Below are 15,730 nucleotides of genomic sequence, written 5' to 3' on the forward strand. Positions count from 1 at the left end.
CCAGAAAGTCGTATTTTTACTTCTTTTTTTTTCCTTTTTTGTAACAAATGAAGATATATAATATTTGAAATATTAAATACAAGGACCCAATTACAACACTTTTCACGAGCATCCCAAACAATGGTCAGAAATAAAGTTCCCCTACTCTGATGCAGCAATAATTAACTGATGAAAAAGGTGAAGCTTTGTGAGAGGCATGTTCAAATAAGCATTGCATGTGAAAAAAAAAAATACAAAGCAGTTACAAAATATTAGGTCATTAATGGTAATTATGCTGTGTGGTCATGATCTCCTTCTCCTTCGGTTGTGGCCGAGGACATGTAACTCATAGCAAGGGAGGTCTCATCAGAGCGTCCCACTGCTCCTCCTGCTACGGTGGAAGCAGCAGAGGCAATGTGAAAGTGCTGTTTGCAAGCTTGACAAGTGATTTGCAAAATGGCGGAGCTGATTCTCTTAGTCGCCTGCTCTTTGAGCAACAGAGCCTTCTCCACCTCAGCCTGCGCTTGCTGCCTGATCCTCTTGGCGTTCGCGAACTCGATCTCCGCCATCTCTATTTGCCGTTTGGCTTCTCGCCGGGCGTCTTCGGCATACGACTTTTCAGCCACGGCCAATTTCAACTCCTCACTCGCAAACTCTTTCAACCTGACCAGTTCCGACGTCGACCCAACTCTTCCAACAGCAGATGCTTTGTTAATGTTCTTCTCATTACCTGGAGAGCTTCTTCTTCTTTTTATATCGGACGATGAATTATACTTGCTCGATTCATTCTTTTCGTTGGCAAGCTGATCACTTGACGGCGATCCAATCGAGAGCTTCAGATTAGTTGCGTGACTTTCGTCTAAATTTGGCGGGGAAGAAGTATGGGCGTTTGAGGACGGAAGGAGCTGAAGTTCCAATATATTATTATGCACTTGTTGTTGGTGCTGCTGTTGCTGACGGTTGCAAGAAATATAAGGATTCATACCGGCGCGCTTATCGTGATGGTGAGTTGGGTTTGGTCGCACCGGGAGTCCAGCCAATACTACTGGAGCTGCCACATTGTTACTAATGCTGAAATTGGCGTCGCTAGAGGGGCTGGTACTCGATGCAGTTCGCGACGAGCAGGCCGTCGGCTGCAGCGCTGCCTGTAATTCCGGCCGAACGACGTGTCGGACTGTGCAAGTGTCTTGGTGCTCTATGAAACTTTCCACTCTGCAATCAATAAAACTATATTGCTATCATGATGAAAAACAACAACAAAGAATTAGCCATAAGCGGATGAGCCGTTCGTATACGACATATTTAGGATTACCAACAAACAAATGAATATTAAATTGTTAAGAGGATATGTAGTATGGATTATATGATTTGCTGGGTTCCAACAACTAATTAAATAAAATATATGATCAGTTAATATATAGCTAGGTGAGCAAAAGAAATCAAATGGGGTATCCCTATATATTTGTTTAATTAAGTAATTAAAATGGACTGACGACGGTTTTAGTGCGTCCAAAAATAGGTAATTCATTATACTGAATACTTTTGAAACTTCTAAACCGGAAACTGTAGACCTGCAGCGGCCATGAAAGAGAGGATGAGGTCATTTGCCACTGCAGGAAACTGATGCCATACCCTATTTGAATTTCAGAGAGAAGAGACTAAAATTCATTAATGTTTTGAAGAGAGAAAAAGGTAGAGGTTGCTTGTAGTATTTCAAGATTTGTTCTTATCTGTAACAGCTGCTTTTTTTGGCAGTGCTTTTTAGGGTTTGGATGTGCATATGAAAGAGAGGAGAATAGAAAAAACCTGTCCGACCATCTTCAGATTTCAGATAATAATTTTGGTCTCGCTAGTAGCTAGCTAATTTTATCAACAATTCTTTCTTCTTCTTTTTTTCATAAATAAAATGGAAGATTGGGCGATGTTAATAAAATGGAAGATTGGGCGATGTTAAGGACGATGTATAACGCAAGCATAAAAAATTTAATTTACCTGGAAAAGACACGGCCGCAGTCACAGGAATGTCCTCTGGTGCCGCAGGTTTTGAGGTGTGCTTTGTAATCGGACTGCACGGCGTAGCCTTTGGAGCACTTGTCGCAGACCCACTGCTTGTGGTTGCTGTGTTTTCTTCTGAAGTGTTTTTTGATCCCGACGAGATCGCCTAGGGCGTGGCGGGGGTCGTGGTGGAGGCAGCTGGGCTCCGGGCACACAAACACCTTCTTCTTGATCACCTGATCTTCCGCTATCTCTCGCTTCAGTAGTTTCCACGGCACCTTATGACGACGCCTGTGCATCTGCAGATTCTGGTCTCTCTGAAATCCCTGGTTGCAGATCTCGCACACGTACCGGTCCGATTCGAGTAGGGTCTTGGGGGACAGAGACACCACTTCTGCATCCGGATCTATAATATAACCAGAATTATTTATACAAAAAAAAAAAATCAATAATTAAGAATTCTAAAGAAAAGGGTTTGATTAACTAACAGAATTATGGGGTCTTTATTTTATTTTTACCTGGTGTGCCTGCAGGTCTTCTTTTTCGTTTGTGGGTGGCTCCGCCATTTTCATGAGAGGAAGAAGACGGAGGAGCGGAACAAGAGGCGGCGGTGTTGTTGTTGGTGGTGGTGGTGTTGTCGAACATGGGTGGATTTTTGTGAGGACGTGATGGAGGAGTTTAAGTAAGAGAAGAGATAACTAAGAATCAATCAATCCCTACATACACATGTGTGCAGGTGAAGTTGGATTCTTTCATCTCTCTCACAGTCACACATGAGAGAGAAAGAGAGAGGAAGAGAGGAGAGAGAGAGGAAGAGGAAAGGCTCTTGCTTTCTGCAATCAACTTTTTTTAAAAGCTTTATTTAAGCGGCTTTTAAAGGCTTTTTAGCTAGGCTAGCTTTTCTTCCATTGACCCTCCACCTTGAGCAGGTGAGCTTGTGGGAAGTCTGTCTTGTTTATAAAAGCTCTTTTCTTTCTTTCTTTCTGTACAAGAAGGGGAAGAGATCTAGAGAGAGAAAGAGAGAGATTAATGGAGGGGGGAGAGAGAGGAGGTTGGGTTGGGGGTGATTGGGGCTGGCTGGGGATGGTGAGGGTGACCCAATCACACTATTCAGCGCAGCTTAAAACTGAGAGCCCCCACACACATCACAGAATTAGACAGAAACAAAAAAACATCCTTCCCATTACAAAACAAACAGTCATTATTCGTCACACTCCGTAATTTTGCATGAATTAATGCAGGCCCTTCCCAGTCCCAGATCACCCCTTCCACGTGAGCTCTCATCCTCCCCTTCCGTGGAGAGATTTTTCAGTGTGACCAGTATATATCACATGTCATTATACAAATGATAGGGTATATATGCTAAAAAATTAATAACTTAAAAAATAAAATTTCCTACCACTTATATTAAAACACGTAGTGTACCACTTATGTTCCCGTTACAATTAAAAATTTCTCCCTCACGTGACCCCCTCTCTCTCTCTCTCCTTCACCACAAATAGAAAAAAACAAGAGGTAAAATCTGGGTGAAAAAGAAAAATAAATAATAAGTTACATAATTAACTGAGCGGGTAATACTAGGGCCGGAAACCAAATTTCTAAACTAAATTTTATAAAACAAATAATGTGGATGTTGATGATTGGATTATTATTAAGTGTTGATTAACGTGCTTATTTTTTATTTATGAGATACCATTTAATTTGCAAATTTGGTTTAAAAATTTGATCTCTCTAACATTATCCTAACACGGTTTGATTTTAACGAAATGATGCCTGAGCTAATCCGGATTAACATGTTTCTTGAAGCAGCTTTTGGAAAGGTAAAAAGTAGTAGCACGATTAGAGATTAGTCATTTTCAAGAGGCCTGCCGTAATCATTTCTCTAACTTCTGTTTAATTTCCATTTTATGTTAATTGTAAATAATAATTAGTCTCTTTTTTTGTTAATAAATAGTAATTAGTTCAAAAACAAAAATATTTGCCGCTCTTTGCATGCACATCTCAAACTTCTCGATCTTTCAAATTGGGTGTCCAGTAAAGTAGTAATCGATTAGGGTAATTGACAATTATTCCAACATCTTTTCAGAAACCTAGCTTCCCGACCAACAACTATTCTAACATGTATTATCATTTGGCATTGAACTAATACAAAGAAATTCCCTATATGATTAACTATAGGGTTTTTCATATGTAAACGCGTTCCGCTTCTTATCTAGAGAGAGGTGCTGAAATCGTTCCTGTTAGGACGTGCATGTTCCCCGGCACGGTGGACTTAATTAATTTAGTAATGGTGGAAGACGACCAGAATAATTTTGCAATTGGAAAATAAATTAGAGCATGACAAGTGTATAAATAAAAGTTTTTCTCTTCAATTAAGCAAGTGAAGTTTTTCATATAAATTTGATAGTTGTTAGGGTATTGTTTTGTAATTTACATACTATAATGTTGTCAAAATAACTGTTTGATCGCTATTGCCTTATGTGTAAATATAGTCATCCAAGATTAATTTTCTTATAGTTTGGAAGTGCTTTTAAATTGATTGAAAGTTTTTTATGAGAGTACTTTTGAAATTAATCCATAAAAAAAAAATGTAAGTGAATCCTAAAAAAACACTTGAAGTGCATTTCTGAAAGAAGTACATAATTGGTGCCTCCTTGCAAAAAGCCCTTCACGTGCTTTTTAAATCCAAAAATACTTTCATCAAAAGCATTTTCAATCATTTTATAAATACTTCCAAACGAGCCATTTGTTATTCAAACTTGCAACTTTGACACTCATATGTCTTCATATGACAGAATGACAGTTACAATCGAACTTGTAAGTTGAATTATACTTTCTTTTCGTTATGCTCCATCTTGTTAAGGGTTGGTACTTTTGAATTAGATAACAGTCAATAAGGGTCTTCATATATATGTACTGATAGCTTCAGCAATGCCCATTATTTTTTCAGCTAGAAATCCATCATGATTCTTCAGCACCCTCTACAGCCTTAAACATGCATCACCAACCGTTGGAAAAAAATCAAGACGGATATCATCACGGGTCACATGCAGTAATTAATAATTAATTTTTATTATTCTTGTTTACATGTGAGCAAACAAGAGTTGGAATTCTCTTGATTAATTAGATAGCAAGAAACTGAAATTTTATTCTCCAAAGTTGGAGCATCTTCTTTTAGAAAAAAATACTTCTCTTTGATTAGTTAGTAGCTATTATCCCCATTACAGTTAAACAAAAAAAAAAAAAAGTAAACAAAATTCGACATATCTACATGAAAAGAATTTTGTTGCTGATGATTTGGCTTGTTTGGGTTTGTTCTACAGTTTGAGTCCAGTCTTTTTTTTAGGAAGCTTCTCCTTCTTCTTATCAGTTGCTAGTTATAGATATAACTGGAGTTTCGTGACCTCGTGATATTCTTATATAATCTTTCCTTCTTTTTTTTTTTTCCGGGTTCTTGCCCTGTAATCAATCCAAAAAAATAAAATAAAAGTAAAGTAAAATAAACAAACAACAAATTATAAAAATAATTTAAAACAAAACTACTTTTTGAAAAATGTTCAGAAAACACATGTGAAAGTAAAGTTTTCACCAGATAAAGATGGAGGTTTTGATGAGTGAATAATATATGATGAAGGTGCAGGGCCAGGTTTTTAAGAATGAATATAATTAGATAAAGGAGAAGATGCTTTATTTACTTGTTGAGTTGGAAAGAATGGGGAGAAGGATTCTTGTCACATGCTGGCATGCATTGCTGCATCAAAAAAAGCAATCATCCCTCCCAAGTGTTTGTGATTCCAAATCTAATCAACTTTTCTTAAACTAATCCTTTTCCCACGTAGCAAAACAAGTTAGCTTTAAAAATTCTGTTGACTTAAACCTAAAGTCCAATTAATTAGTTAATTAATTATCATAAGTTTCTTTTGGGATTTTTTTTTAAAATTTAATTAACATATGGAGAGTACTATCTTTCGTTGCAATCGATTTGAAGTTTCCTGGGCTTGGATTCTTGAAGCATGCCCTTTTCTTCACGGCTAAACAACTCGTTCCTTTTGCTATATCGCCATGAACTGGACTATTTCAATTAAATTTGAGCTGGTGATATGACCACTGTTTGGTAAAGTATAAGTATCTTAAGAACTAAATTTATTAAACTGGACAACACTCCAATATATCACACCATGTCTTATAAATCCCATCTAGAGGAGTCCGACTGTGAGTATTGTTAGATAGACTAATGTATGCACTAAATTTGCATACCGTATAATGTGGCACTAATAAGAAATAAACAAATCAATCAACACTCAAGTAATATTCAATAATCAACAATTACGTCATATGGTTTATAAAATTTGATCTAAATAATTTGTTTCTCTAGTTTTACTCGTCTGACTTTATATGTATAGAATTAGCTTGAACTCAGCTCCTATCTTATGCCGTCACATCGACCAAACATTTTCCTAGTTCTTCATTGAAGTTTCCGAAATTTCCGATTTGAAAAAGCAATGCACAAACAAATCCCACAAACATCTGAGATTATATTGGCAAGGAGATGTGTTGGTTTTGTTCAATAATTTCATGATGGCATGAGGCCGGGGGCCTGAGGGATTTTTGTCTGGTTTAGTTTTGTTGGTATTCCAAGAACTGGACCAAAGTTGGCCTATTCCATTATTTACTGTTGCACTGAAAACCGAAAAGGAGAAAAATAAAAAATAAAAAATAAAAAACAGTCACAGTACAAGCTATCATTAACAAGCCCATCTATTTGTCCATCATTTCTTCCCACTCAAGCCACATTAAACGTAGTGAATTGAGATATTTTTGTTTGTTTTCTCCACCTTCTGCGAACTTTCATCTTTTATTTCCTGGATAAATCTGTGTGTTTCGCTGTGTACATGCAATGTGTGTAATGATTGAAAAGAAAATTTTGAATAACAAAGTCTTAACAGTACTTATGATCAGATACCATCACAAAGAAACATTGGATGCTAAAACGTCGAATGCATACTTGCTCGCCATTTCGCAAGGACGATCTAACCAAAATGGTTAGGTTAGCTAAAATTATTTACATTTAAATCATTGATCAAAGATATTATACTCAAGTTTTAACGATTGAAATTTTAAAATATTCTGAAGCACCATAAAGTTTTGTTATATTAATTTATTAAATATTTTCATGTTGGTTCAATATCCTAGTAGATATGGCGTTGAGTTTCTACCTGTGAGTCCCGAGTTCGAAACTCCTCCATTTCCATTGTAATAATTTCGAACTGTCTCCCTCCTCTTAATGCAGAAACAAATATACCTACAAACATGACTAGATATATATAAAGTTTGATTATTTGAAGTTTTAAAGGGTGCGATATTATTACATTTTATGCACCTCTCTCATTTATCCCGGCGACTAGTTTTTTATTTGGACATCATCTCAATAGGTGCATAAAATTATCTTTACTTTTTACAAGAACCGAATGAGAGTGAACTGTTAATCATACCATTTACTTAAGGTTAAATTAGTACTTTAATATAAACCTCCATCTCTCTCTAATAATTTTACCTAACTGATTCTCTATCCGATAAATTCTCACATCTTACATCACATGCAGATCATGTGTGATAGTTTTACTTCATGTTAATTCAAACGGCAATTTTCATTTTTTTTAAAAATTCATTTTATTGGAGATGCTCTTACTACTTGTGAGAATGTGAGGTCAAAGTAGGGACCAAATTATGCAAGAGCTTATAATAAATTAAGTTACTTTCCATATTGCCAAGTTGTTTTCTGGTGGAACTCCAACTTATTCATGGTTTCAGAGCAAATTGTTTTACATATGAAGCCGAACACCCACACTTGCTCTACGTCATCCCGTTTGTATTGTATTCACAACACGGGAGGGGTGTGTAAGAATGTATATTGCTAATTAATTTTATGATGAAACCCCAACTTCGTCACCCACCCATTAAGAATATGATGCTCTACTAACCGGAGAGCATAGAACGTGCTTAATACAACTTCACACAGCTGTGAAACACAATTAAAGGTATTTGAGCATGAGGTCTAGAGATTGCAAGTTAAAAGGATCATGGTGGTCAAAGTCAAATATTGTAATTCATTGCACAAATAATTCTTTCAAATGAGTCTGCTTGCCTCTTCCCCTAAGTTACAGAAAGGACAAAGTTCAAGTCCTCGTACTCAAGTTTTGATCATACACAAAGGGATTATTTCTTGACCTCAAACAAAAAGGAGATGATTTCAATCCTAAGTAGCTAAATTTTGGTCCTCTAAAACACAAAAAGCAAAAGAAAAAGGGCTAAAAATTTGGTGGTGTCGAGCTCTCCTATATACTTTTATTTAAATTTTTGCCAAGTGATATAAGTCAATGAAAAGTTGTTGCCGTTTCAAAGTTGATAGGGTAAAAAGAAGATGATCCTTGTAGTTGAAGGGAATGTTTCCCTTTTTAGGCGTGCATGCAACACCTCAACAACCAACCACAAACATAAATTTGGCGCCGAGGATAATATCTTTAACAAGTTTCTAATCTATAATGTGCTCGTAATTTAGCCGTAAAACACTATTTCGATACAATAATTGTGTCGATATATAGAAACGAAACTCAATAGGCATAATTAGTTGAACAATTACATCTTTTATTATAATATAGTGAGTTGAAAAAAAAACCATATTCACCACGACGATTCACAATTTACGTTGAACATTCACACTTGAGTTTACTAGTTTGGGAATAATGAGATTGTCGTTTTAGGTGTAACCATGTCTTTGTGCTAATAGTCCAAAATTTTGAAGCCCACAATACTAACTGAATGAAGCCCATACGTTGTATTTGTGATCGAAGTTCTTGTTTAGTAGGTGATGGGTCCCAAGGCCCAAAACCGAAAAAGCTTAACTAATTGTAGTCGACATATATGGATTTTAACTAATCAGTAAGACTTCGGTAAGGCCATCTGGATCACGTAACCCGTCCGTCTGCACGCCCAAACGGCCAACACCCCACCCCCCGCCGCGCCCCCACCACCAACACACAATACCCTTTCCGTAGTGCGGTACTCCTACTGAATATGAATGCGTTTATTTGAGGAAAAAAAAAGCAGCTCAAATGATGAATCCTTCTGCAATTAACATATACTTTAATTGACTCAATTGATCTGTGTTTTTATAATTGACCAATTTTGATCTTATTCAATGCATACTACATGATCATTCTCCAAATAAAATGACATAAATTAAACACATACATAAAATTAAATCACCACAAATTTGATAGGATCAGACGGAAATGCAAGAAATTACGTATAATAATTGCAGAAAATTAAACAAGGAAAGTAAATAAAGAAATTAAAATTCATTCATTTGATTCATAATTCTCCTTACATCAGAAAATGGGTTGAAATTAGGGGTAAAAAAAATACTGAAAATCCCGAGCTGTACCGATTTCCTACCGAAACCAAACCGAAAACATCTCAAACCTAATATCTTAAACCGTTCGGTACCCAAAACCGAACCAATCTCAAAAAGTTTGATACGGGCTTCGGAATCCCGAACTGAACTAAAACATATTTTCTAATATTTATTTAATTTAGATTAGGTTTAAGAATTATGTGGACCGTCGAATTGGGTGAGATTTAATCTCAACCGTCCAATCTAACTTAGGGTTTCAGTCTCACTTAGTCTCTCACATTTTGTCATTCTCGAAACCTCTCTCAGCACTCCCAAATTCTCTGTTCTCTCCTCTACCTCTCCTCCACCCATCTTCTCTGAGTCTCAACTCTGGCCACCACACTATACCTCTCATCTCGCTCCAATCACCACATCATACCCTCTATCTCTAGTTCTCAACTTCGTCATAATTCTCTCTTCGATTCTCCCTCCTTCTTGATCGAGCAACTCTTGAGCCCCAAAATCGAAGTATTTGTTTTGAAATCTATGGTTTTGTTTCGAATCACCTTCAAATTTAAATTTGTATTCAAATTGTTGGGTTTTGTTTTGTTTTTTCTATTTTTTTGGGTTGATTTCTAGGGTTTGTCAAAATTGGATTTCTTTTATTGTTTTTGGATTTGGATTTTTGAATTTGGAGAGACTGATTTGAAAAACAGATTTGGATTTCTAGGGTTTTCATCTTTTTCTAGGTTTAGGTTATGGGTTTTCATCTTTTTCTCGATTCAGGTTATGGGTTTTCATATTTTTCTTTCAATGTTTCTATGGTTTTCTTTTCTAGGTTGATTCGGATTTAGACTATATATGTAATGGGTCTAATGAATAGTAATTACAACAGATGGTCCGATTGATTATAGCAGAAACCCAATAGCTTAGAGTCACATCAAAATTGAAGAGGTTGATATTACGGAGAAGGCAAAAGTATGATTTCCCCTTCACATTGATTGCAGAGAAATATGCGAGGAACTTGTTTGCTGTTCAAAATTCGAACACAAAGCATATGCTGCATAACTTCACAAATGTCACACAACACTATTCTGCCTCATCGTCTTCCTTAGCTCCACAGGGACAATCACCGACATAGTTAATCGATTGAAACCGAATCATCTCTTATGTCATATGCCTCTTTTGTTGTTGTTGCTTTTCTTACGTGTTCCAACAATTCTTCTTCAATTGTAGTATTCAGGGTGAAGACTGAGGTTTTAAAAAAAGTTATGCACTAATCGGGCGGTGGGTTGGAGCCTAACACCTAGACGACTAGGTGGGGTCTAGGCGGGCTCAACAGATTTAAGTAAATCCATTATATTTCATGTAAATAAGTGTCTGTTTACACATAAAATATATATAATTTCATCATAAACTACAAAATAGAATAACATATATATTATGAAGTATTGAAATATAATGAAAACATGAGAAATAAGCATATAATGTGTGCTCATTTAAATTTAAGTATTCAACAAGTCTCTTACAATTTATTGAAAAAATTAAATGTAAAGTAGACTCTCCCAAGCTTCTAGAGGCAAACTTTAGAGCAGATTCTCACGCACTCCTTACTTGGTTACACAACACCACACATATATTAGTCATGATTTTGCGGACTTTTCTACTGCCCGCCAAGTTGGGCTTTGCATAATAGCCACACATCTTTACTAGCCTCTAGTCTTTGTAAAAAAAATCTAGTTTACATATTAACTTAAGACTAGAGAGAGAGAGAGTAGGGAGTAGTATTAGTAGCAAAGGAGTCTGGTCAAGTAAATCAACAGCAGAGGAGTGAGAGCCAATATGGAGAAGGATGGTGGTGATCGTGATAATGCTGCACTAGTAACGCTGATTGTGATGTTGTTGATAATGGCAATGGGTGTGTCCTCTGCTTCTTCAGCTTCAGCTGCAGCAGCTTCTTCGCAACTCAGACGAAATCTGCTTGCCAACGGACTTGGACTCACTCCTCCCATGGGGTAGAATTTTACTTTTTTACAAACTACATACAGTGTATATTTTTTGCCTCCTTTGATCGATGGTCACCCACAGCCAGTCAGATCAGATTCTAAAATATATACATTTCAGCGAACTTTTGAAATGGGAAGCCATTTATTTTCTTCTGCTGTTTTTACACGCTTGGAGCATGTATGAATCTATGATATTATAACATGAGACCGTTTGCGTTCAAATTCCTAATATTATATATATCAACACGTGCCGCAACCCACAAATGCAATTTTATTCAAATATATGATAGACATTCCCTAATCCTCTCAAAGCAAGGAACTTTATTGGTTTGGAGCAGAGGTGGCGTTGGGAGTGTGCAAAAGGTGCAGTGATACAAGGTTCCAAATTCATAAGGGTCCCAAAATTTTTGTTCTGCCTATATATTACATATGAGTAAATTTTCTAATAAAAATGTTTTTAACTGAATGATTTTTTTTAGCAATATCATATGATGTTATCTATATTATAATTGATTAAGTGGAGCTTCCACTTAAACTTAATATGTTAACTTCCTCTTTTCTCTATCAATAAAAAAACTTGTCTATTACTTTCTTCCATTTTTCTTTAGTAATAAAAAAATTAACTTGTGTACTACTTGCTTCCACAAATACAATCGTATTTTCGTATATCTTTGTCAGTCGTGCTTTATTTTTTCATGGATGAACCATAAATCATGATTTCATTACAATTAAAGATTATTTAATTAGTAATAGTGAGATGCTGATTTCATTTAGATTTGAATATTGATTGTTGAGTTTTGTAAGAACATATTGTCAATTTTTTTTTTTTAAATAAGAAGAATCTTTTTATTAAATTAGCTTCAAAATATCAGAAATGGCCCTAATTCGGGGTCGCCCTTTTACTTGCCAGCTTGTGCGATTAAGATTAAATGATTAGTCAGCTCCTTATTTTCTTTTTTGCTAAATTAGGTGGAACAGTTGGAATCACTTCCACTGCAAAATCGATGAGAAAGTCATCAAAGCAACCGGTAACTCGAGCAACTTAACTTATCCCTAATCATCAAAGCCATGTTTTGTTTCCAAAGCTTGCTTAATTTCTCTGGTTGGTTTGACAGCCGATGCACTGGTTTCCACCGGTCTCTCTAAACTTGGATATACCTATGTTAACATAGGTATTCTTCTTCTTTTCTTTTCTGTCGTTTCGTTTTTTCCGGTAGCTTTGTACCAATTTTAATAAAAGCTCATGCTATTTGTATCTATAGATGATTGCTGGGCCGAAATTTCTCGTGACCACGAGGTATTTGTTTCTATTTTTAATCACAAACAAGCTCGGCTGTAAAAGTACTGAACATGCATGAGATTTCATACGCAGGGCAATCTAGCGCCAAATAAAGCAACATTTCCATCAGGCATTAAAGCTCTTGCGGATTATGTTCACAGCAAGGGTCTTAAGCTAGGAATTTACGCAGATGCAGGGTAACACGACTAACTCTCATACGCTCCATCCCAGTACAAATATATGCTGCATGTATTATGTATAGTTGCTCTTGAATGTCGATATATACCTAAATTACAGCTAAACAAATTGTACATTCACTTGTACTTTGCAGGTATTTCACTTGCAGCAAAACCATGCCTGGTTCACTTGGCCACGAAGAACAAGATGCCAAAACATTTGCTGCTTGGGTACGATATACATGTTGTAACTTAATCAAAAGGGGTTATAACATCTCTATTGATTATATGTTGTCACAGAGTCTTGAAATGCTCATGCACTTTCTTTGCAGGGAATTGATTACTTGAAGTATGATAACTGTTATAACGATGAATCCAAGCCAACTGTTAGGTAAAATACCTCGAATATCTATGATGTTACCGCACAAAGTGGTTTCTGCCTGCACTTAATTTTCCCGGGGTAAGGTCTCCAAAGGATCACGTTTCTGTAAATATTTCATCTCTTCTTTTAGGTTCCCTGTAATGACCCGAGCTCTGATGAAAGCAGGTCGTCCCATATTCTATTCGCTTTGTGAATGGTAACGGTCATGTTTGCTTAAACTAAAAAAACCATGTATTTTGTTTTTCTTAGTAATAGGCCTAATTTTTTTAATTTTTTGTTCTATTTCGTCTTTTAGGGGAGAAATGCACCCTGCTACATGGGGTGCTAATGTAGGAAATAGCTGGAGAACTACTGGTGACATTTCTGATACATGGGAAAGGTAGAAAGTGCTTCCGTTAGCTCTCAACTTGGTCTCATGTTTTTGGGGTCTCACATGATACCTTTTTCTGGCGTTTTGCTTGGCAGTATGGTCTCTAGAGCAGACATGAATGAAGTTTATGCTGAATTTGCCAGACCTGGTGGCTGGAATGGTGAATATTCATTTCGGCTAATGGAAGGGTTTTACATGTCCATTCATTTCGAGTGTTGATGTTTCACTAAGAGATTAATCTTATTTATCTGCTGAAAATTTGAACAGATCCCGACATGTTAGAAGTGGGGAATGGAGGAATGACAAAAAATGAATATATAGTCCATTTTAGCATGTGGGCCATTTCTAAGGTACGATAAACGTTTAATTTGCTAGATGCTCTTCCTTATATGAAATCTGCAATTTTAGGTCATCTGTTTGGTTACACTACCCATGAACTGTGCTGCAGGCTCCCCTTCTTCTCGGTTGCAACGTGGGGAATATCACGAAAGAGACCATGGAGATCATTGCAAATAAAGAGGTTATCTCCGTAAACCAAGGTAACTACAAGCTTTAGATGCACACCAACTTACCTTCCTAATGACTGAACGATCAAGTTTGCACAAATACAACTTGGAATTGCGATTTTTGTGATGGTTAACCGTAACAGATCCACTCGGTGTTCAAGCTAAAAAGGTCAGATTACAAGGGAATCGTGAGGTAAAAATGAAAATGCCATCAAATCTCTTGTGATACATATACGAAAGAATTCTGTCATTGTTTTAAGTGTAACTCTGAAATTTGAACGAACAGGTTTGGGCAGGGCCCCTCTCAGGATACAGAGTAGCTTTACTCCTTGTCAACCGAAGCCGTAAGCGAGTTTCGTTCACAGCTCACTGGGACGACATTGGGATCCCCGCAAACAGTGTTGTTGAAGCAAGAGACCTCTGGGAGGTACAATAATCCTTGTATAATCAATCATCTGTTCTTTCTCAGTTCTTGCTACTTTTTGTATTTAGCTGTATTGTAATTTGTGAGAGAAACTTACTGATATCTTGCTTGCTGTCTTGCAGCACAAGACATTGAAGGCACGATTTGTTGGAAACTTGACAGCCACGCTGGACTCTCATGCATGTAAAATGTATGTTCTGAAGCCGGTGGGCTAGGTAGCCTAGTTTGGTATTGTTGTGCTTTGAAAAAAACTGTTTCTGCAATACTTCATAAAATAAAGCAGTAATGTGTTTGATAAACTATAATTGTAAAAGTGCTTCTAGCAAAAAGAAAAACATTGTTATAGCGTTTGGTAAACTTTAATATAAAACAACTGTAATTGGGTAAAATGGCATAATATTAGATGTGTATTATTTTAATTGGCAAATAATGGTCAATTATATATTTGAAAAAAATATTTATATTTTATTTAAACTCATCTCAAATATTAATTAGTACGACAAATTACTCAAAATATTGGAATATTTTAAACTAAATATCTAGGATTCTTTAGCACAACATTGTTGTTGCACTTAGAACTATCATCAACCAACTGATATATACTTCAAATAGAATAACAATCCAAAAGTTGTTTAATACAAAATAGTCGCATTCATCAAACTTCCGGCTATGCTACTCCTTAATGCTTCTATTTTATGTGATCTTTCAGCTTAATAATTCTGGTGTGTTTCATTATCATTACTATCACTCTCTTCACAAAAGTCATTGGGGTCATGAAAATGGCGCTCACGTTCAGAATGTCTCCCTATGTCCCTTAAAATTGCCCATTTTTTCTTCCAATACCCTAAATGTCCTTTCAATGATACTCCTAAGAGAAAAATACATGTGGTTGAATACCTCTTTATGATCCGTTAGTTGGGTATTCCTACGAAACTTCAGGAAGATGATATTTTTCACCTTTATGTGGTCTCAAATATCCTCTCATTTGTGGATACCTCGTATTTACCAAATAATATTTTCTTGCAAATTAAAAAATTTGTTTGCAAATGTAATAATTATAAAAAGTAAGTATATAAAATCTTATAATGAGTACGAAAATTCCGGCAAAATAACAAGTAACAAGTAAAAACAAATGATATTGTAACAACCAATATACTAAGGGATCAACAACAAACATATATTTGGTGTCGAGGATCCTCTTCAACAAGTTTCTACTCTTT

At 36.1% G+C, this 15,730-nt stretch overlaps 2 protein-coding genes across 2 annotated transcripts; one reads left to right on the top strand and one right to left on the bottom strand.

Moving 5' to 3' along the window:
• Window positions 1-3,251, bottom strand: LOC137731969 (zinc finger protein SHOOT GRAVITROPISM 5-like). Its single transcript, XM_068471240.1, has 3 exons — window positions 2,493-3,251; window positions 1,972-2,380; window positions 1-1,191 (listed from the first exon to the last, which is right to left on the bottom strand). Exons 1-3 carry the CDS (start codon window positions 2,617-2,619, stop codon window positions 270-272), a joined length of 1,458 nt encoding a protein of 485 aa, XP_068327341.1. The 5' UTR covers window positions 2,620-3,251; the 3' UTR covers window positions 1-269.
• Window positions 3,252-11,137: 7,886 nt separating this feature from the next.
• On the top strand, window positions 11,138-14,809 carry LOC137731646 (alpha-galactosidase 1-like). Its single transcript, XM_068470817.1, has 15 exons — window positions 11,138-11,382; window positions 12,343-12,401; window positions 12,489-12,545; window positions 12,636-12,670; window positions 12,746-12,849; window positions 12,984-13,059; window positions 13,161-13,219; window positions 13,341-13,406; window positions 13,506-13,589; window positions 13,676-13,740; window positions 13,848-13,930; window positions 14,029-14,119; window positions 14,230-14,279; window positions 14,373-14,513; window positions 14,633-14,809. Exons 1-15 carry the CDS (start codon window positions 11,210-11,212, stop codon window positions 14,723-14,725), a joined length of 1,236 nt encoding a protein of 411 aa, XP_068326918.1. The 5' UTR covers window positions 11,138-11,209; the 3' UTR covers window positions 14,726-14,809.
• Window positions 14,810-15,730: the final 921 nt, after the last annotated feature.

The sequence above is a fragment of the Pyrus communis genome, chromosome 4, assembly GCF_963583255.1.
Source record: "Pyrus communis chromosome 4, drPyrComm1.1, whole genome shotgun sequence".
Lineage (NCBI taxonomy): Eukaryota > Viridiplantae > Streptophyta > Magnoliopsida > Rosales > Rosaceae > Pyrus > Pyrus communis.